General features: G+C 38.3%; 1 protein-coding gene across 1 annotated transcript; it reads right to left on the bottom strand.

Moving 5' to 3' along the window:
- Positions 1-420: 420 nt before the first annotated feature.
- Positions 421-14,985, bottom strand: ccnk (cyclin K). The gene is made up of 11 exons (XM_051654804.1): positions 14,861-14,985; positions 14,056-14,344; positions 13,854-13,935; positions 11,716-11,847; positions 11,521-11,626; positions 11,379-11,436; positions 9,795-9,964; positions 7,645-7,844; positions 7,020-7,053; positions 5,720-5,788; positions 421-1,576 (listed from the first exon to the last, which is right to left on the bottom strand). Exons 2-11 carry the CDS (start codon positions 14,256-14,258, stop codon positions 1,011-1,013), a joined length of 1,620 nt encoding a protein of 539 aa, XP_051510764.1. The 5' UTR covers positions 14,259-14,344; positions 14,861-14,985; the 3' UTR covers positions 421-1,010.
- Positions 14,986-19,555: the final 4,570 nt, after the last annotated feature.

Consider the following 19,555-nt stretch of genomic DNA (forward strand, 5'->3'; position numbering starts at 1 on the left):
ACGTTTTAATATTAAATATGAATATTTTGACACTTAAACTTCTTGATAATGTTGACTCAAAAATCTAAGATATTTGTAAAATCTTTTTTTTCTTTTGAAAGTAATGATTAAGCTCTGTACATTAACATGTATTCGAGTTGCAATTAAAGTTTTTAACCTTATACTTGGTTACACCACATAATATTTTTGTAGAAAAAGCAATATTTGTTATTAAAAAAAAAAAAAAAAAAAAAAAAAAAAGAGTAAAACAAATACGGACTCAAGAGTACATTTCCATGAACTTGACGTGTGTTTTAAACGACATTTTTTTTAAAAGGTTCTTATTTTTATTACCTCGGACAACCTCATTTATCAATGACACAGTTGTATTGAACCTGGAACATTCCTTTAAAACAGAACAAAAGATACAAATCACTGAAAAAAAGGAGGGAAAATGACTTTTATTATCTGCCTAAATAAACATCAAGTGAACACAAAGTGGTTGGCCACAGCAAGTCCCCTGATGATCAACTACAACTAAAGGCATGTACGAGAAAAAACTGATACTATGTGACCATTCATGGACTCACTTGACTTCACAGTCAAAGATGCCAGAAACGCATCTAAATAAAAAAAGACCATCAAGGATGATTTGTGGTATTTTTTTTTTTTTTTCATCTTGGTACGAAAACAGATATGAATTCTGTAACACAGCAACTAAAAAGCAAAGCAAGGGGGAAGAGAAGAATTTACATTGAAGACAAAAAGAAAACATTCCCTAAAGATATTACAGAATAAATCATTTGTATAACCAAGAAATCCCAGTTCATTCACAGAAAGGTGTTTGGAATGTCAGTGGTGCTGTGAACTGAAAAAATGGTTCACCCAAAAAGTGAAAACTGTCAATATTTACTCATGCTCATGTCAATCCAAATCTTTATGCTGTTATTTTTTGGCTGTTGAATAAAGTCGTATGGACTACTTTTACAGGAGTATTGTATACACATTCACCTCCACCTTTCCATTACGTCTCATCTCATCCACGCTCCTCTGTTCATTCCTGCCACGGGTGGCATAGCGTGGGGTGGCAGGGGCACCTGAGGTTGACCTGGAGGAACAGGTGGAGGGGGATACCCCATTACCGGAGGGGGCACACTGTGCCCTGGTGGCATGCGTGGAGGTGGAGGGGGGTAGCTGGGGTTGTATCCTGGCGGGGGGTAAGATGGTGTGGGTGGGGGCAGATTGGGCGGGGGGTAAGTGGCTGGGGGTGGAGGGCCAGGAGGTGGGGGGTTTGAGTGTGGATAGACGTGTGGGTGGTAAGGTAGGCCATATGAAGGGGGCATGGGTGCGTATGAAGGTCCTTCAGTCTTCATCATGGATTGCAGGCTCTGGAATCCCTCCCCTGACATGTATGAACTGGACGTTGACATTCCCATGATGTAGCTGGAGGGAGGAGGGGGAGGCGGGCGGTGAGGTAGAGGGGGCGGGGCCCCGTGCGGCAGAGGAGGAGCCGGGCCCTGTGCTGGGTCAAGTTCGGTCGACACGGCCAGCTCTGCTTCAGCAGGAGGCGCAGGGACTGCAGATGGAGCCTTGCGATCTACAGGAGGACAGATGTCAGGGTGTGGTTAAGTAGAAGTATTTTCTCAACTAATGGGTCACGACACAAAATTTGTCTGTTATAATTCTTATGCAACAGCATGGAAAAACAATGATAAATGCAAAAAAAAATTTTTTTTACAAATCATCATTTGCCATGCAATCTTCCCATATCATTTGTTGTTGATGGCAAACGTTGCGAGTCCAGTCAAAAGTAATGGTATTTTGGTGCAAATTCATGTGTCACTTGGTAATGAGGATAAAATAAATACAATATTTGACCCAGTGTTTGTTGCATGTTAGACTGTATAAACCACAGCAGAAGTGTGATTTACCAAAGTTGTCAATTTTACTATTCAAACTGTGTCATGTTTATAATTTAGCATTTTGTTGGGACTATAGTAATACATTTCTATGTATGATTTTAATGACATACTTAGGACTTACAAATGTGTCACGATGCACAATTCTAAAAATTTCTAAAAAAGAAAAATGCGAATCATCGCTTGTTTTCATCCACTACATCAGCGGATCAATTATTTGGCCACGCCCCCTTTGGGGGAAAAATACAAAACCCCCTCCCACTTTTTTTTTTTTTTTTTAAATACTTTTAAAAGATCTTCATGTTACAATTTTTTTATATAAAAATATAATGAAAACTAAATGAAAAGTTACACACTTCATTTAAAAAGGATCTGATTTAACTTTGTCACTAGGCCTACATTGTTCTGTTATTTTGTGTATACTTTGTGTTACATAAATAACACATTTTAATATATACTTGCAAAACATCCCCCCCAAAAATAATTAAAAATTTAATAAATAAAAGTTATACTGTTGCAGGAGCAACCCATGAGACAAAGTTTTCTTCCTGCAGGAGGCGCTTGATGGCTCAGAAAACCGAATGAGGAGGAGCAAAATGAATGAGAGGTGAAAAGTGTCAATGTCACATTTTTGTTTGCTGTTTACAAAGTCTACAGCTGTCACAGAGACCGGTGAGATATCTCAGGACACTTATTTCATTAATATCTTTAAGGGAGAAGGACATTTTTTTGCATATATTTCCATGAAAAAAAAAATAAAATAAAATAAATAAATATAATATATATATATATACATTATATTGCCAAAAGTATTCGCTCATCTGCCTTTAGACGCATATGAACTTAAGTGACATCCCATTCTTAATTCATAGGGTTTAATATGACGTTGGCCCACCCTTTGCAGCTATAACAGCTTCAACTCTTCTGGGAAGGCTTTCCACAAGGTTTAGGAGTGTGTTTATGGGAATTTTTGACCATTCTTCCAGAAGCGCATTTGTGAGGTCAGACACTGATGTTGGACGAGAAGGCCTGGCTCGCAGTCTTCGCTCTAATTCATCCCAAAGGTGCTCTATCAGGTTGAGGTCAGGACTCTGTGCAGGCCAGTCAAGTTCTTCCACACCAAACTCGCTCATCCATGTCTTTATGGACCTTGCTTTGTGCACTGGTGCGCAGTCATGTTGGAACAGGAAGGGGCCATCCCCAAACTGTTCCCACAAAGTTGGGAGCATGGAATTGTCCAAAATCTCTTGGTATGCTGAAGCATTCAGAGTTCCTTTCACTGGAACTAAGGGGCCAAGCCCAGCTCCTGAAAAACAACCCCACACCATAATCCCTCCTCCACCAAACTTCACAGTTGGCACAATGCAGTCAGACAAGTACCGTTCTCCTGGCAACCGCCAAACCCAGACTTGTCCATCAGATTGCCAGATGGAGAAGTGTGATTCGTCACTCCAGAGAACGCGTCTCCACTGCTCTAGAGTCCAGTGGCGGCGTGCTTTACACCACTGCATCCGACGCTTTGCATTGCACTTGGTGATGTATGGCTTGGATGCAGCTGCACGGCCATGGAAACCCATTCCATGAAGCTCTCTACGCACTGTTCTTGAGCTAATCTGAAAGCCACATGAACTTTGGAGGTCTGTAGCGATTGACTCTGCAGAAAGTTGGCGACCTCTGCGCACTATGCGCCTCAGCATCCGCTGACCCCGCTTTGTAATTTTACGTGGCCTACCACTTCGTGGCTGAGTTGCTGTCATTCCCAATCGCTTCCACTTTGTTATAATACCACTGACAGTTGACTGTGGAATATTTAGTAGCGAGGAAATTTCACGACTGGACTTGTTGCACAGGTGGCATCCTATCACAGTACCACGCTGGAATTCACTGAGCTCCTGAGAGCGGCCCATTCTTTCACAAATGTTTGTAGGAGCAGTCTGCATGCCTAGGTGCTTCATTTTATACACCTGTGGCCATGGAAGTGATTGGAACACCTGAATTCAATTATTTGGATGGGTGAGCGAATACTTTTGGCAATATAGTGTATATAGTGTACAATACCTTTAAGAAGAGATAAAGAAATTGCGCACGCTGGTTCTCACGTGTATTGTTACTATTTTTGTTGAATGTGTGAAAATGAATAAGATTTGAGAATGTGGCAGTCGTCAGTGCTCCACTTACAATACCTCCTCGCTGGCCTACACTTAAAGAACAGCTGCACTACACCATTTGCTTTATCTTGAGGGAACCCACCTTATCATGAAGGAGCAGCTCAAATGACCTTGCTTCGGGAAGAGTTGTATTTGTGGTATTAGAGCAATTGTAGGCTGTTTTATAAAAAAAAAAAATAATAAATGCTGCCAGGATACGTCACAGAATGAGTACAATATCTCATTCAATAAGGGCTGAAATGGCTGCCATGACCTACTTTAACAACCAGCTGTGCGTTAAACACTTCTGAATGTCAAGGGCTATGTTCGAACGTCGAACCTTTCATTGGGCCAGACACAAAGCAATCGCACATCCAGGACATGTGCGCAAATGGTTTAAAACACGTCACTGTTTTGCGAATAAACTGTTTCCATCACCTTAAAGGGATAGTTCACCCAAAAATCAATTTTCTCAGTATTTTCTCACCCTCCTGGCATCCCAGATGTGTATGACTTTCTTTCTTCAGCAGAACACAAATTAAGATTTTTAGAAGAATATTTCAGCTCTGTAGGTCCATACAATGCAAGTGAATAGGTGTCAAAATTTTAAAGCTCCAAAATCCACATAAAGGGAGCACAAAAGTAATCCATATGACTCCAGTGGTTAAATACATGTGTTCAGACATGACAAGATAGGTGTGGGTGAGAAATAGATAAATATTTAAGTAATTTTTTGTCAAATTCTCCTCCCAGCCAAGTAGGGGGCGATATGCAAAAATGATTACCAAAAAAAGGAGAAGAACGCGAAGGAAAATGGACTTAAATATTGCTCTGTTTCTCACCCACACCTATCATATCACTTCAGAAAATACGGATTTAACCTTCAGAATTTTGGCACCAATTCACTTGCATTGTATGGACCTACAGAGCTGAGATATTCTTCTAAAAATCTTAATTTGTGTTCTGCAGAAGAAAGTCATATATATCTGGGATGGTATGAGGGCAAGTAAACGATGAGAGAATTTTCATTTTTGGGTGAACTAACCCTTTAATGCACATTTTGAATTTTCAAAACTCTAGAAAATCCAACTCTGCCTAGCGCATAAAATTTTAAATGAATTTTGAAAGTTTATGCGCATATCAAGCATAAACATAACATTCAGGTTTTGTTAAGCGCAAATTTGAAAGTTGTCTGGAAACCCAGCAACGGAGTTTGTGTATATGCAAAATCTTACACAGAATATGCTTAATAAGATGACAATGTGTAAGGTCATGTCAATATCCTTGACTGTCCTCTTTTATCTGGGAAAGGTAATAAATTCACGGTTTAAGCAAAAACTGATTAGTACACCTAGCTTTTTGTCCATTACCCTGATTTTGCTTGGCATGTAAACCGCTTTATCACCACTGTTAGATTATTTAGTGTGCATGTCTGTTTACGCTTAGATGTCAAGTGTTAAAAACTTCATTGCATTGTCGGTTTATTGATTTGTACGTAAACCCTTACAATGTGTTTTTCTAATGAGCAGATTTTTAGTAGTTAGCAGCATTTTGATGAAAATGTAAATGCACTCACAGAAATAAAATCACTTCATTTTTTTGGTTTATGAGGAGCATGGAAAATGTTGCCAAAGATTAATATTACTGGTTATTCTAAAGCACAGAAAGCCTCACCTGGGGGTTGGGAGACAGGCAGAGGGGGCATAGGACTCTCTAGACGCGGTATCTTAGACCCAACTTGCTCTGAAACAAAGACAGAGAAAGATTAGAGACAGTTAACCCAAAAATTAACTTTTCATTTACTCACCTTTGTGCCATCTCAAACTCGTGTCTTTTTTTTCTTCTGTGGAACTGAAGATATTTTCATATATGCATGATGTGTTTAAATCCATGCGTGATGTGTTGAATTCCATACAATACAAGCCAATGGGGTCCAAAACTTTCAAGCTCCAAAAAGGACATAAAGGCAGCAACAAAGGTAATCAATGCGACTCGAGTGATTAAGCGATACGATCGGTTTCGAGTTAGAAACAGACCAAAATGTAACTCCTTTTTCACTGTATACTGTATCTTGACATTTGCAGTCTCCTTGGTGCGTTCATGAGAGAAGCTTGATTACAATTCCTTGCATTTGAGGCATGCACAGAAGTATACAGAAGTTTCATATTGGTCTGTTTCTTACCCAAAACCGATCAGATCGCTTCAGAAGCCATGGATTAAATCACTCTAGTTGTGTAGATTACCTTTACACTGCCTTTATGTCCTTTTTGAAGCTTGGAATTTTTGGACCCCATTGACTAGCATTGTATGGATAATACTGTACATCTTGGAAAATATTTTTGTTTGTTTTCCACAGAAGACAGCAAGTCATACGAATTTGAGACAGCATAAGGATGAATAAATGACGAGACAATTATCCTTTTTTTGGGGTGGGGGGGGGATTTTCTCCTCAATTTGGAATGCCCAATTCCCAATGCCCAAATCCAAAAGTCCTTGTGGTGGCATAGTGACTTTCCTCAATCCGGGTGGCAGAGGATGAATCTCAGTTGCCTCTGCATCTGAGACCATCAATCCGCGCATCTTATCAAGTGGCTTGTTGAGCGCGTTACCGCAGAGACGTAGCGCCTATGGAGGCCCACACCATTTTCCGCAGCATCCACGCACAATTCACCACGCGCCCCACCAAAAGCAGGAACCACACATTATAGCGACCATGAGGAGGTTACCCCATGTGACTCTACCCTCCCTAGCAACCAGGCCAATTTGGTTGCTTAGGAGACCTGGCTGGAGTCACTCAGCACACCCTGGAATCAAACTCGCAACTCCAGGGGTGGTAGTCAGCGTCAATACTCGCTGAGCTACCCAGGCCCCCTATAATTATCATTTTTCAGTGAACTATTCCATTAACAATTAATACAATATGGAATGGTTCATCTTTGATGACACCTAACAATGTCCTATTTAAGTGATTTACCTGCTGGGGCTTTAGGTTCATCTTTAGGGGAGACCTAAAAACACACACACACACACACACACACACACACACAATAAATAAACATATGATGTTTGTTTGTTTCTTTCATTTTTTACGCCATGACAGCTTCTATGGCTATATTCATGGCGGGAACCAGGTTTAGTTATTTAAAATACTTAAATAAGTTGAGGTGTTTAAGATTCATTTTTCCTAAAAACCTTAAAACTAAATTTGGATTCACTTGCTTAAAAACCTTTTCAAAAGTAATCAACTGAATAATACAGGTTAATAAACATATGAACCTTTAAATGCCTAACAATCACCATGGGGGGGGGGGGGGGGGGGGTCTTAGTTGCCCTGCAGCTCAATGGAGGATTCAGCTTTCTGAGCCACCATGCATCCCAAAGAGGAACACCCCTTTTTTTTCTTATAAAAAAACAGTTAATTGCAACCCAACATTCGCCACCTAATGAACAATGTGCATCACATATCACGTCACTGTCTAAAGTTCCTAATGTGTCTGCAAAGGGGTCAAATCCTAGATCAATAATCAGATAAACTGATCCTCTACCAGTATAAAGGCATGATGTACAGTATATGAGCTGAATGTGAAAGCTTCACTTACATGTTGCCGTTTAATCTTGGTGGGTGGGCTGGCCTGAGGGGAGTTTTTCTTGGGAGGTTGAGAAGGTGGGTTCGGTGCCCCTGATTGACTGGGCAGCACTGCAGGAGGTGGTGGTGGTTTCTCTTTGTCCTGCATCTGAGGTTGCTGGGGTATCGGCTGCTTACCCTGAGAGTACAAGTCCAGGATCTGATGGCAGATGTCTGTAAAGTAATTAAAAGTAAAGCTTTCTTTATATAACACCTTTAAAAACAGTGTTTACAAAGTGCTTTACAGATGTTCACACACACAGAATAAAAAACAGAGTCAAAATAAAAACAGAATTTAGAAATAAAAAAGGAGAATACTGTAAAATGGAATTAAAAGAATAAGAAAATATAATGCATAAAAACACATACCATATTTTCCGGAAATAAAGTCGCACCTGACCTTTTGTGGGCATGTGAGGAGTTGCGTTTGACAGCGGACTAGAGTTCGTTAGAACAATAATGTTATGATGGACAAAATATTGAAACTGGTTGCATGAAGAACTTTGTAAAGGCAAAATATTCTGAATTGGCAACTTTAAAAATTCTACCGTCTCTATGACTGATGTTTTCATCCGTTTTGGTGCGCGTGTGTTTGACCAGCCGACATCAGTTACATATAAATTATGTATATAAGTCGCTTCGGACTATAAGTCGCAGGGCCTTTCAGATGATGAGAAAATCCATGACTCATATTCCGGAAAATACGGTAGTACTAACAAAAGAATTAAAAAGAGAAGAAAATTAGAACACAACGAAGGTGTGAAGATGCTGTGAAGAAAGAGCTTGTAATATACTGCTGCTTTAATAGTGTAAGAATTGTAGTGAATCACACTGCCTTACAAAGGCAAAACACAGTAACTATTTACTTTGTCAAAACGGAGTTATTACTAAAATTATATCTTTTAGACTAGTATTGTCACCATACCAAAATTTCAGTAGTCGGTACCGATACCAGTAAAATTTCACGTTTCTCCAATTTCAATACCACACAAAAAAAATAAATGCTAATATGGTAATGTGCTATTGAACATACTCCTTTAGTCTATTTAAAGTTACATTTCAAAGTAAATAATACATTAAAACACATTTCCTTCAAATGTTTCATAGCTCTGCTTTGTCATGTACAATGATTGAAAATGATTCTCAATGTCTGTGGAGTTTCCAGTGTATCAACGGTCTCAAATGCGGATTAGATTGCAGCCTTTCGCGGTTTAATAATCACACTAGGACATATCATGATTTTAATTTGATTAACTGTCAATTTTAGTGTAAAAGGAGTAAGTGGTAATGTGTCAGTCAGACAGCATGCTGGTACCGGGAAGAGTCGCTGCTCGATACTGCAGAAACACTGGTATTGTGACTACTTTTTTTTTATTTTAGTATAGTCTTGGTACTGAAGTACCGGTACTTCTGACAACATTATCTTAGACTAAGATCTGTCCTGTGACAGAAGGGTTTCCCTCAACAGTGTTCAGATTCAGAGAAAACAGCGAGAAGCTGTCAATAAAAAAAAAAAAATAAAAAGATTCTGTTTTTCTAAAACCAAATTTCTTGGGGGCTTGTGTAGCTCAGCGAGTATTGACGCTGACTACCACCCCTGGAGTCGCGAGTTCGAATTCAGGGCATGCTGAGTGACTCCAGCCAGGTCTCCTAAGCAACCAAATTGGCCCAGTTGCTAGGGAGGGTAGAATCACATGGGGTAACCTCCTCGTGGTCGCTATAATGTGTGGTTTTCGCTCTCGGATGGATGACGCGGAGAATAGCGTGGGCCTCCACACGCGCTACGTCTCCTCGCTAACGCGGATTGACGGTCTCGGACACAGAGGCAACTGGGATTCGTCCCCCGCCACCCGGATTGAGGCGCGTCACTACGCCACCACGAGGACTTAAAGTGCATTGGGAATTGGGTATTTCAAATTGGGGAGAAAAATAAATACAAATGTTCTCAGTTTCACTATGGTGTAAGGTTAAGAATCATGAATTGTGATGAATCGAGTGCCAATGTTCCTTAAATATTCCATTAACCATTAGAATGGAGAAAAGTAAAAAAAAAAAATTGAAATGCACACTATGAAACACATTGTGTATTGGTTTTTTTTCCATGCGTTTGCTTTGACTTCTCACCCTCCAGGAGCTCTACCGGCACGTCCTGTACGAACTGCTCCCACCAGCGACGAGATGACTGCTTGGATGTCCACTCCTGGATGTCAAACTTACACAGTCTGCCGGCGAGGTACATGACTGCCACAGCTATGATTTCTGGCTCCCACTGAAGAGACAACATTGTGCAGAGACTGCAAATATACACAAACATGTTAATACCGAGGAGGAGGTAAAAATCATACATAATACAAAATTCATTTCAAGAGGGCAGATTAATTAGTAAAGCTGTAACAAAAAACCCATACAAATTTTTTGCTACTCATAGGGTGTTTTTTCATTTTTCTTTTTAAACTGTAAAACCTCACAGGTATATTATTTGAGGTAGGTGCGACTGTTGTGCTTTTTAAATTTCAGAACACAAATTACATGTAAGAGAATTTGAGCAAATATAGAATTGATACAATATGCATATTGCTTTCCTTTGCAGTCATGCGAGCGCTCCAAAGAAACTCAGGACATTTGATTTATCAGCAGTAGTTGAGCTTTTAGAATTTGAGAAATAAAATATTAAAAAAATTAAAATATTGTACTATTTATTATTCAAATCATTCTATCCTGTTGAATATTTATTTACAAAGCCTTACAGGCTAATGTTTGAAAAAATGACTTCAAAGTGTGATTATTAAAGGAATAATTGATGATGATCAGACATTTGTAGCTACAAAAATCACATAAAGGAAACATAAAAGTAATCTGTATGACTCCAGTGTTTAAATCCATATCGTCAGAAGTGATATAAAAGGTGTGGCTGAGAAACAGAGCAATATTTAAGCTCTTTTTAATCTAAATCCCCACTTTAACTTTCACTTTCAGATGTGAAAGTGAAACTAAACAGGCACCAAATGTGAATGAAGCTCTGAAGGGCCACACAATGCAAGTGAATGGTGACCAAAACTCTGAAGCTCCAAAAAGCTCATAAAGGCAGCATACAAGTAATCCATTACACTCCAGTGGTTTAATCAATGTCTTCTGAAATAATCCAATCCATTTTGGGTGAGAACAGACCAAATAATAACTTCTTTATCACTATAAATCGTGACATCAGCTGTCTCCATGGTGATCCTGATTTCAAGCTCGATTACACTTCCCAGTGCCATCAAGCGCTCTGCACATGCGTCAAAGCACTAGGAAGAGTAATCGAGCTTGAAATCAGGATGGTACCTAGAGACTGCAATGGCAAGATGTACAGTGAAAAAGGAGTTATAGTTTAGCCTGTTCTCACACAAAATTGATTAGATCACTTCACAAGACATGGATTAAACCAATATGGATTACTTTCATGCTGCCTTTATGTGCTTTGTGGAGCTACAAAGCTTTGGTCACCATTCACTTGCATTATATGGACCTAAAGAGCTGAGATATTCTTCTAAAAATCTTCATTTGTGTTCTGCTGAAGAAAGTAAGTCATACACATCTGTGATGGCATCAGTAACTGATGAGGGATTTGCATTTTTGGTGAACTATTCCTTTAAGCTTAGACTGTAACTGAAATGAGCAAGATAGACAAATATCTAAATTATAATTAATTGCCAAAGTAAAGCCAACCTGTCATTCACAAATGTCCACGCCATCTGCACAAGCTTCTGAACTTTGTTCTTATCACCTGAAAATCAAACCATCAGGCGAGTGAAAATGAATTCAAACAGTCAGGATAAAAGCTGAAAAACTCAGCAAACTCTGTTGATACCTTTCAGCTGTTTAGCGTAGCGCAGCAGAAATTGGTAAGGGTGTTCTACTTGTAAATCAAACTTGATTGTCTGGAGTAAAATTCTTTCCAGGACCATGACCTCTTCCTGTAGAGTCATTCCATGAGAAGCAGGGATGTTTAATATGGTAGGGACATCACAAGACTGATATACTGTGTGTTGAATAAGTTGCAAACCTTTGGATCATCTCCAAACTGGGCAAACTGCACGTCGTTGAGTAGACTGCGAGCTGTTTTAATGATGTCTTTACACTTCTTAGGGGTTTCTTCCACTTTTCCTGCCAAGAAAAGACAGCAAGCCCCGGTCACCTGTGGAGAGCAGTCATAAATGTGATTTAGTTCATAATTTGCTACTTCTGAAATTGGTAGGCTGTCAGGCCTACAACAATGAACATTAAATACCAACAATCTCTGCACTCACACAATACCCTTTTTCAACTGTGAACCTTTGTTTTGTTTTTTTGTCCCTGGCACAAAAGAAATGCTGAACTGCTCAATTTAAAGGGATAGTTCACCCAAAAATGAAAATTCTCTCATCATTTACTCATCCTTATGCCATCCCAGATGTGTATGACTTTCTTTCCCCAGCAGAACACAATGAAGATTTTAAAAATAATTTTAAATTTAAAACAAACTTTTGGTCCATAAAATTAATGGGTGCCAAAATTGTGAAGCTCAGCATAAAAGTAATCTATAACTTCAGTGGTTAAATCAATGTCTTCAGAAGCGATATGATAGGTGAGAAACAGATCACTTTCACATTCTTCTTGTGTTTTTGGTGATTCACATACTTCATGCATATCGCCCCCCACCCCCCCTCCCTTCCTCCCTCCCCTACTGGTCAGGGAGAAGAATTTAAAGCAAAAAAGGACTTAAATATTGATCCGTTTCTCACCACACCTATCATATCACTTCTGAAAATATGGATTAAAACACTGGAGTGTTATGGATTACTTTTATGATGCCTTTATGTGCTTTTTGAAGCATCAAAATTTTGGCACCCATTCACTTGCATTGTATGGCCCTACTGAGCTGAAATATTCTTCTAAAAATCATAATTTGTGTTCTGCAGAAGAAAGTCATGCACATCTGGGATGGCATGAGGGTGAGAAAATGATGAAAGAATTTTCATTTTTGTGTGAACTGTCCCTTTAAGAGATGTTGCCTTTGAAATTATTTTATTAGCCAGGTTCAAAACTGTTGTAAAATTTAGAGAAACACAAATCTGTGAACACATAATCTATTTTCATGCAGGTAGTTTTTATGTTGCTTGCCAAATGTAAACAGCCCAGAGTTAAACTAATGAACCACATTACATGGAATATTTTTATATTCCAATTATTATTTTTAATAAATCTAACTATAGTACATTGGTGTCTTATATTATTGTTAATGCAATTTTATTAAAGGAATAGTTCACCCAAAAATGAAAATTCTTTCATCATTTACTCACACTCATGCCATCCCAGATGTGTATGACTTTCTTTATTCTGCTGAACACAAATGAAGATTTATAGAAGAATATCTCAGCTCTGCAGGTCCATTTAATGCAAGTGAATGATGGCCAGAACTTTGAAGCTCCAAAAAGCTAATAAAGCCAGCATAAAAATAATCCAAACGACTCCAGTGATTTAATCCATATCTTCTGAAATTATCCAATACATTTTTGGTGAGAACAGATCAAAATATAACTCCTTTTTCACTGTACATCTTGCCATAGCAGTCTCTATGTGCCCTAGTGCTTGATATATGCGCAGAGCACTTGATGGCGCTTGGGAAGTGTAATGGAGATTAAAATCATGATCGCCAAGGAACCTGATGATGTCAAGATTTATTGTGAAAAAGCAGTAATATTTAAGTCTGTTCTCATCCAAAACCAATTGGATTGCTTCAAACGATATGGATTAAACCACTGGAGTCATATGGATTACTTTTATGCTGCCTTTATGTGCTTTATGGTGCTTCAAAGATTTGGACACCGTCACCTGCATTGTACGGACAAAGCTACAGAGCTGCGAAATTCTTAAAAAATTTTATTTATGTTCTGCAGAAGAAAGAAAGTCATACACATCTGGGATGGAATGAGGGTCAGTCAATTGAGAAATTATATATTTTTAGATTAACTATTCCTTTAAAAGCTTAAAGACACTCATTTTTTTCCATGGTTAAGGTGGTTTTAGGCACTCCACTTTGTGTTGTTCATAAGAACACCACTGACCTGTGGTAAAATGACTGTAACACAAGACCACAAGGCTTTTTACTTTGCATTGTTGTTGTGATGTAATGTCAGATTTTTAACAGCATGTTTTACTTACATATCTGGGGAACTGTTTGAAAGAATGAAACATGTAAAAACGATGAAAGTATGTTATGCCAGTCGCCAAAGTGTCATAATGTCTTAAAAACTGGTTAAGGATAATACTGAAATTCTCTCACTATTCTTCTCTCTCGTTATATTACAGAAAACAAGATGTACTTCAGTTTGAAATGGTCTAAACGGCTGCATTAGAAGGATACAGTCCCAGACGAGTTCCGACGTCGAATATGAACCTGGCTCCCTCTCGTCTGTACCGGGCTTCTGTGGCCGGGTCAAGGCCGTCGGACTGGGATGGGGTGTGGGCCAGATCCTTCTTGTCCCAGTACCAGCATGGCTTTATGTGATCCAGATTTGTGGCGAAACTTCCAGAAGTGGCGTTAGAATTCTCCTTGCCGTCCTTCATTTGGCAGGAAGTGACAGCTGATGCCAGACTGGACTATAAGTCCGCGGTTGGACAGCAATCAATGTGCAAGTCTGAACTGCAAAAGACTAAACATATAAAATGCATTTTTACTGAGAGAACAGACATGCCAGTGACATCCAATTACAAAATACTTTTTGTCATGAGAATAATGCAAAAACAATCTTAATGGTCATCATGTATTTTAATCAGCTATTTTATGGTACTGCTAAAGTTCTTCTTGGTAAGAACATTGACCATAAATATGATCATATTTTAATTTTCAGAGCATGTGCATCAGGAAAGTAAATGTTCCTTGTATGACAATTAGTTTAGTGTCTTAATGTGATCTTAAACTCTGTGATGCCCACAGTACATTCATTTTCATCTTGATCTGGCAAATACGATCAGTCTGGTGTTTGGACTACAATGACTGTGTCCAGATGAGGATATTTCAGCGCAAGTAATCTGTTCCGGGAGTTCAAGTTTAGTTTCTGAATACATGATCATTGTCAGTAACGCGCTTTCAACAGCCCTCGAGCACGATCAGATTAAATACTCATCGTTCATATCATATTTCATGAATAACTATGTACTAATCTTACCGTTGTGATATTTGACAGGGTGAGAATCCAGATAAATTCCGTAAACCTGTGTACTTTTAATATTTTTCGGGCTCAGATTCAGGACATGGAGGTGGCCATTTATCGCGGGTCTTCTTCTGCTTGCCCACACCGGCTTGGAAGCGTCATTATACACACGAGAGCTGCTTCTGCGCCACCTAGAGGCCTGGAAGATTAAGTGCACACCAAAGCGCCACACACCGAAGAAATAATGCAACGTGAAATTTAAAGGAATAGTTCACCCAAAAATGAAAATTTTCCTCAACATTTACTCACCCTCATGCCATCCCAGGTGTGTATGACTTCTTTCTTCAGCAGAACACATTTGTAGAAAAATAGAAAAAATCTTGGTTCAGTAGGTCCTTAAAGGAATAGTTCACTCAAAAATGAAAATTCTCCCATTATTCACTTACCCTGATGCCATCCTAGATGTTTATGACTGTCTTTCTTCAGCAGAACACAAATGAAGATTTTTAGAAGAAGATAGAGCTCTATCAGAACCTTATAATGCAAGAAAACGGGTGCCAGTATGGGTGCAAATGCAAATGTCACATTTAGGCAGCATAAAAGTAATCCACACGACTCCAGTTGATCAGTGAATGTCTTCTGAAGTAAATCAATAGGTTTATGTAAGAAACAAGTCTATATTTTAAAATGTTTTTAACTTTAAATTGGCGCTTCCATCCAGGGCTCTGATGCTGTTTGAAATGGCCGAACTCTCTCGTGACGTTCGTTCTTCTGTTGTAAATAAGCGCCAATTCCGAATTCTCGCGTGAACTCGCCGACACTCTTACGTCACCCAACAGCTACGTGATGCATCAACTACTGTCAGGAAGCACTTTATAAAAGTGAATAACGTTTTAATTATCGATGTATTTTTTACACAAATGTGTCGATTTGCCTCAGAAGACATTCATTGGTCAACTGGAGTCGCATGGATTACTTTTATGCTCCCTAAATGTGACTTTTGGACCATCAAAGTGCTGGCACCCTTTTACTTGCATTATGAGGACCTGACAGAGCTCTATCTTCTTCTAAAAATCTTTGTTTGTGTTCTGCTGAAGAAGGAAATTCATACACATCTGGGATGGCATCAGGGTGAATAATAAGTGAATTTTCATTTCTGAGTGAACTATTCCTTTAAAGGGATAGTTCACCCAAAAATGAAAATTCTCTTATAATTTTCTCACCCTCATGCCTTCCCAGATGTGTATGACTTTCTTTCTTCAACAGAACACAAACAAAGATTTTTAGAAACAATATCTCAGCTCTGTAGGTCCTCACAATGCAAGTGTATGGTGATCAGACATTTGTAGCTCCAAAAATCACATAAAGGAAACATGAGGTAATGTAAAAAAATTCTTTTTTTTAAAAAATGGTACAAACAGACACTTCTCTTACAGTTTTTAAACAGTATTTAAATATGTTCACACTTATATTGGACTCTTCAAACTCAAGTAATCCATATGACTCCAGTGTTTAAATCCATATCGTCAGAAGTGCTATAAAAGGTGTGGCTGAGAAACAGAGCAATATTTAAGTCCTTTTTTTAATCTAAATCTCTACTTTAACTTTCACTTTCAGATGTGAAAGTGAAACTAAATAGGCACCACATGTGATTTTCAGATGTAAAAGTGAAAGTGGAGATTTAGTTAAAAGAAAACACTTAAATTTGTATTTGTTTCTCACCCACACCTACATCGATTCTGAAGGCATGGATTGGACTGGAGTCTTATGGATTACTTTTATGTTTCCTTTATGTGATATTTGGAGCTACAAAGGTCTAATCACCATGCATTGTATGAACCTACAGAGCTGAGATATTCTTCTAAAAATCTTTGTTTGTGTTCTGCTGAAGAAAGAAAGTCATACACATCTGGGATGGCATGAGGGTGAGTAAATGATGAGAGAATTAAAATTTTTGGGTGAACTATCCCTTTAAAATGCAAGTGGATGGTGATCAGACCTTTGAAGCTCCAAAAAGAACAGTCAGCATAAACGTCGTCCATATGACTCCAGCGGTTAAATTAGTGTCTTCTAAAGCGACACGATCACTTTTGGTGCAAAAAAGATCAATATTTAAGTACTTATTAACTACAAATCATCGCTCATTTCCGGTCAGCAGCAGTGTGTGCGCGTGACGTAATCGTGTTGGCATTTTTTCTAGAGAACTGACACACGTGCGACACACCCGGAAGAGCAGCGCTGTTTACAACAGAGGAGGAACGCTGTACAGATCCTTTGTTGGTTTTTGGTTAAGATTTGTATTTGTATCTGTATGTTTTTCATAATGATGCGTTTGTGTACTTATCCTGGATGTCTCAACCGAGAGAAGAATGTGAGATTACGTCCATAACATGCCAATGCAAATATGTCACACGAGAGAACGTGTGAACTCCTCCCTCTCGTGAACGTGCATACTGCTGCTGACAGAAGCGATGATTTATAGTTAAAAAGCACTTAAATATTGATATTTTTTTTTTACACCAAAAGCGATCATATCACTTTAGAAGACATTCATTTAACCACTGGAGTCATTTGGATGATGTTTATGCTGACTGTCTTTTCTTTTTGGAGCTTCAAATGTCTGACAGGGAGGTGGCCATTTATAGCGGGTCTTCTTCTGCTTGCCCACACCTGCTTGGAAGCGTCATTATACACATGAGAGCCGCTTCTGCGCCACCTAGAGGCCTGGAAGATTAAGTGCACACCAAAGAGCCACACACCGAAGAAATAATGCAATGTGAAATTTAAAGGAATAGTTCACCCAAAAATGAAAATTCTCCCATTATTCACTTACCCTGATGCCATCCTAGGCATTTCTTTCCCCATGTATTTAATCTGTGCATGCGTTAAGCGTGAGGAAGTGTGAATGAGCTTCTCTCATGAATGAGCAAGGAGACTTCTGAAGGCAAGATTTATAGTTAAAAGGTACACCAAAAACAATCACATTACTTCAGAAGACACGGATTAAGCCACTCGAGTAGTATAGATTATATTTATGTCCTTTTAATAGCTTGAAAGTTTTAAACCCCATTGACTTACATTGTGTGGACATAAACACATCAAACACCAATGAAAACATAGTTGCTTGTGTTCTGCAGAAGAAAGTCATATGAGTGAATTATAATTTTTGGGTTAACTATTCCTTTACACTGACATAATGATATAGAATAAGTTATAGACAAGGGCGTAGGCCTGCGAATATTTTCTTGGTCAGTGGGTACCTTGGAGTCAAAATGATTGAGAAACACTGAGCTGTTAAGATAAATACATTAGAGGGAGTATTTAACTATGAAATCTGATGTGAGACCTTCGCTAATGGTGGTAGTTCCCTGACAAACTAGATCATGGCGAAACTCAATAAAATCATCAACAGTGTTATTTTGACTACATTTTCACTGACAACTTCAACATTTAATTTTTTTTTTATTTTATTTTTTTTTTCTAATAAATTATATAAACTATTTGATAATGTTTTAATTGAACGCTTCTTTTGCTCAGTCGTTTATAAATCCTTGTTATAACAAATTGTCCACTTATGCATACTAAGATTACATTTGGATTTAGATTTACTGGGTGAATATTGTCTCGTTTTGTCACTTTTGTGTATGAAATGGAATGATGCTGATACGTACATTCTCAAACGGGTTTGTCCTATATTACTTATTAGTGTGTAGGACTATTGCAAAATAAAGAATTATCCAAAAACATAAATAAAATTGAGGAAATGTAAAAAAATAAAAAATAAATGGTACAAACAGACACTTCTCCTACAGTTTTTAAACAGTATTTCAATATGTTCACACTCTTCAAACTCAACATAAAAAATCCGAAAAATATTGTTTTTGAAACTAAGCATATTTGCCGGTTAAGGCTTTTATTTGCCATGGCCATTACAATGATCAGCCACAAAATTATTTGAATGTAACAGGGTTGGCACAATTCATTAATAGGTTACAAATTTATCAATTTCCTTAGAAAGCCCCTAAAATATTCAGTGTGCCACAGAGAAATATGAACATCAAAGGGTTTGAAACTCTTATCAGACAGGATTTTCTAGTAATGTCAAATCCATATGTTTTGTGTCCCAAAAAGTCCTACATGGTGTATTGTTCCTAATCAGCATCTACACTTTTCAGATTGAGGATAGACACTTTGTCTGACAACCTAGTATTTCATGCATTGTAAGGGTGCTCCTGGTTATCTGAGCTATAAGCACCTCACGATTTTGAGACACCGCCAAAATAACAGCATATTGTGCTTTTTCAATGTGTTGCATGTTGGTTTTGTATAATGGTGTCCCTCTCCCAAAGGCAACAATAATAACCTTGAATGGAAAAGATCATGTTTTATTTATGAATGTAACTGTGCTCCAGGGATAGAGTATACAGGTTGTACGTTGTATGGAAGTTATTGCATAAGGGAGGAGGTTTGATGTTTTTAGATAAATAGGGTTACAGTGTGAAGTTACATGACATTTATTCTAGTTTCATATATCATAGTTTCTGCTGGAAAGAAGGCTACATGTTGAGCGACAGAATGCCTGTAATTAAAACCCCTAAAATGTGCTGAACAAATTGGTGACAGGCTGACTTCTACAGTAAGACGAAGTAGGGAAGACTAGTTGTTACACTTTGTACTGCAGAAAATATTTATCAGGTTAGGTTTATTTTT

The sequence above is a fragment of the Myxocyprinus asiaticus genome, chromosome 25 (genome assembly GCF_019703515.2).
Source record: "Myxocyprinus asiaticus isolate MX2 ecotype Aquarium Trade chromosome 25, UBuf_Myxa_2, whole genome shotgun sequence".
Taxonomy (NCBI): domain Eukaryota; kingdom Metazoa; phylum Chordata; class Actinopteri; order Cypriniformes; family Catostomidae; genus Myxocyprinus; species Myxocyprinus asiaticus.

Excerpts from the sequence above, each read along its gene's own strand:
- ccnk (XM_051654804.1), bottom strand. The coding sequence starts at position 14,258 with ATGAAGGACGGCAAGGAGAATTCTAACGCCACTTCTGGAAGTTTCGCC. Across the intron at positions 11,437-11,520 it reads CTACGCTAAACAGCTGAAAG|GTGATAAGAACAAAGTTCAG; the intron begins GTATCAACAGAG and ends TTTGATTTTCAG. Across the intron at positions 7,054-7,644 it reads CCAAGATTAAACGGCAACAT|GTCTCCCCTAAAGATGAACC; the intron begins GTAAGTGAAGCT and ends GTGTGTTTTTAG.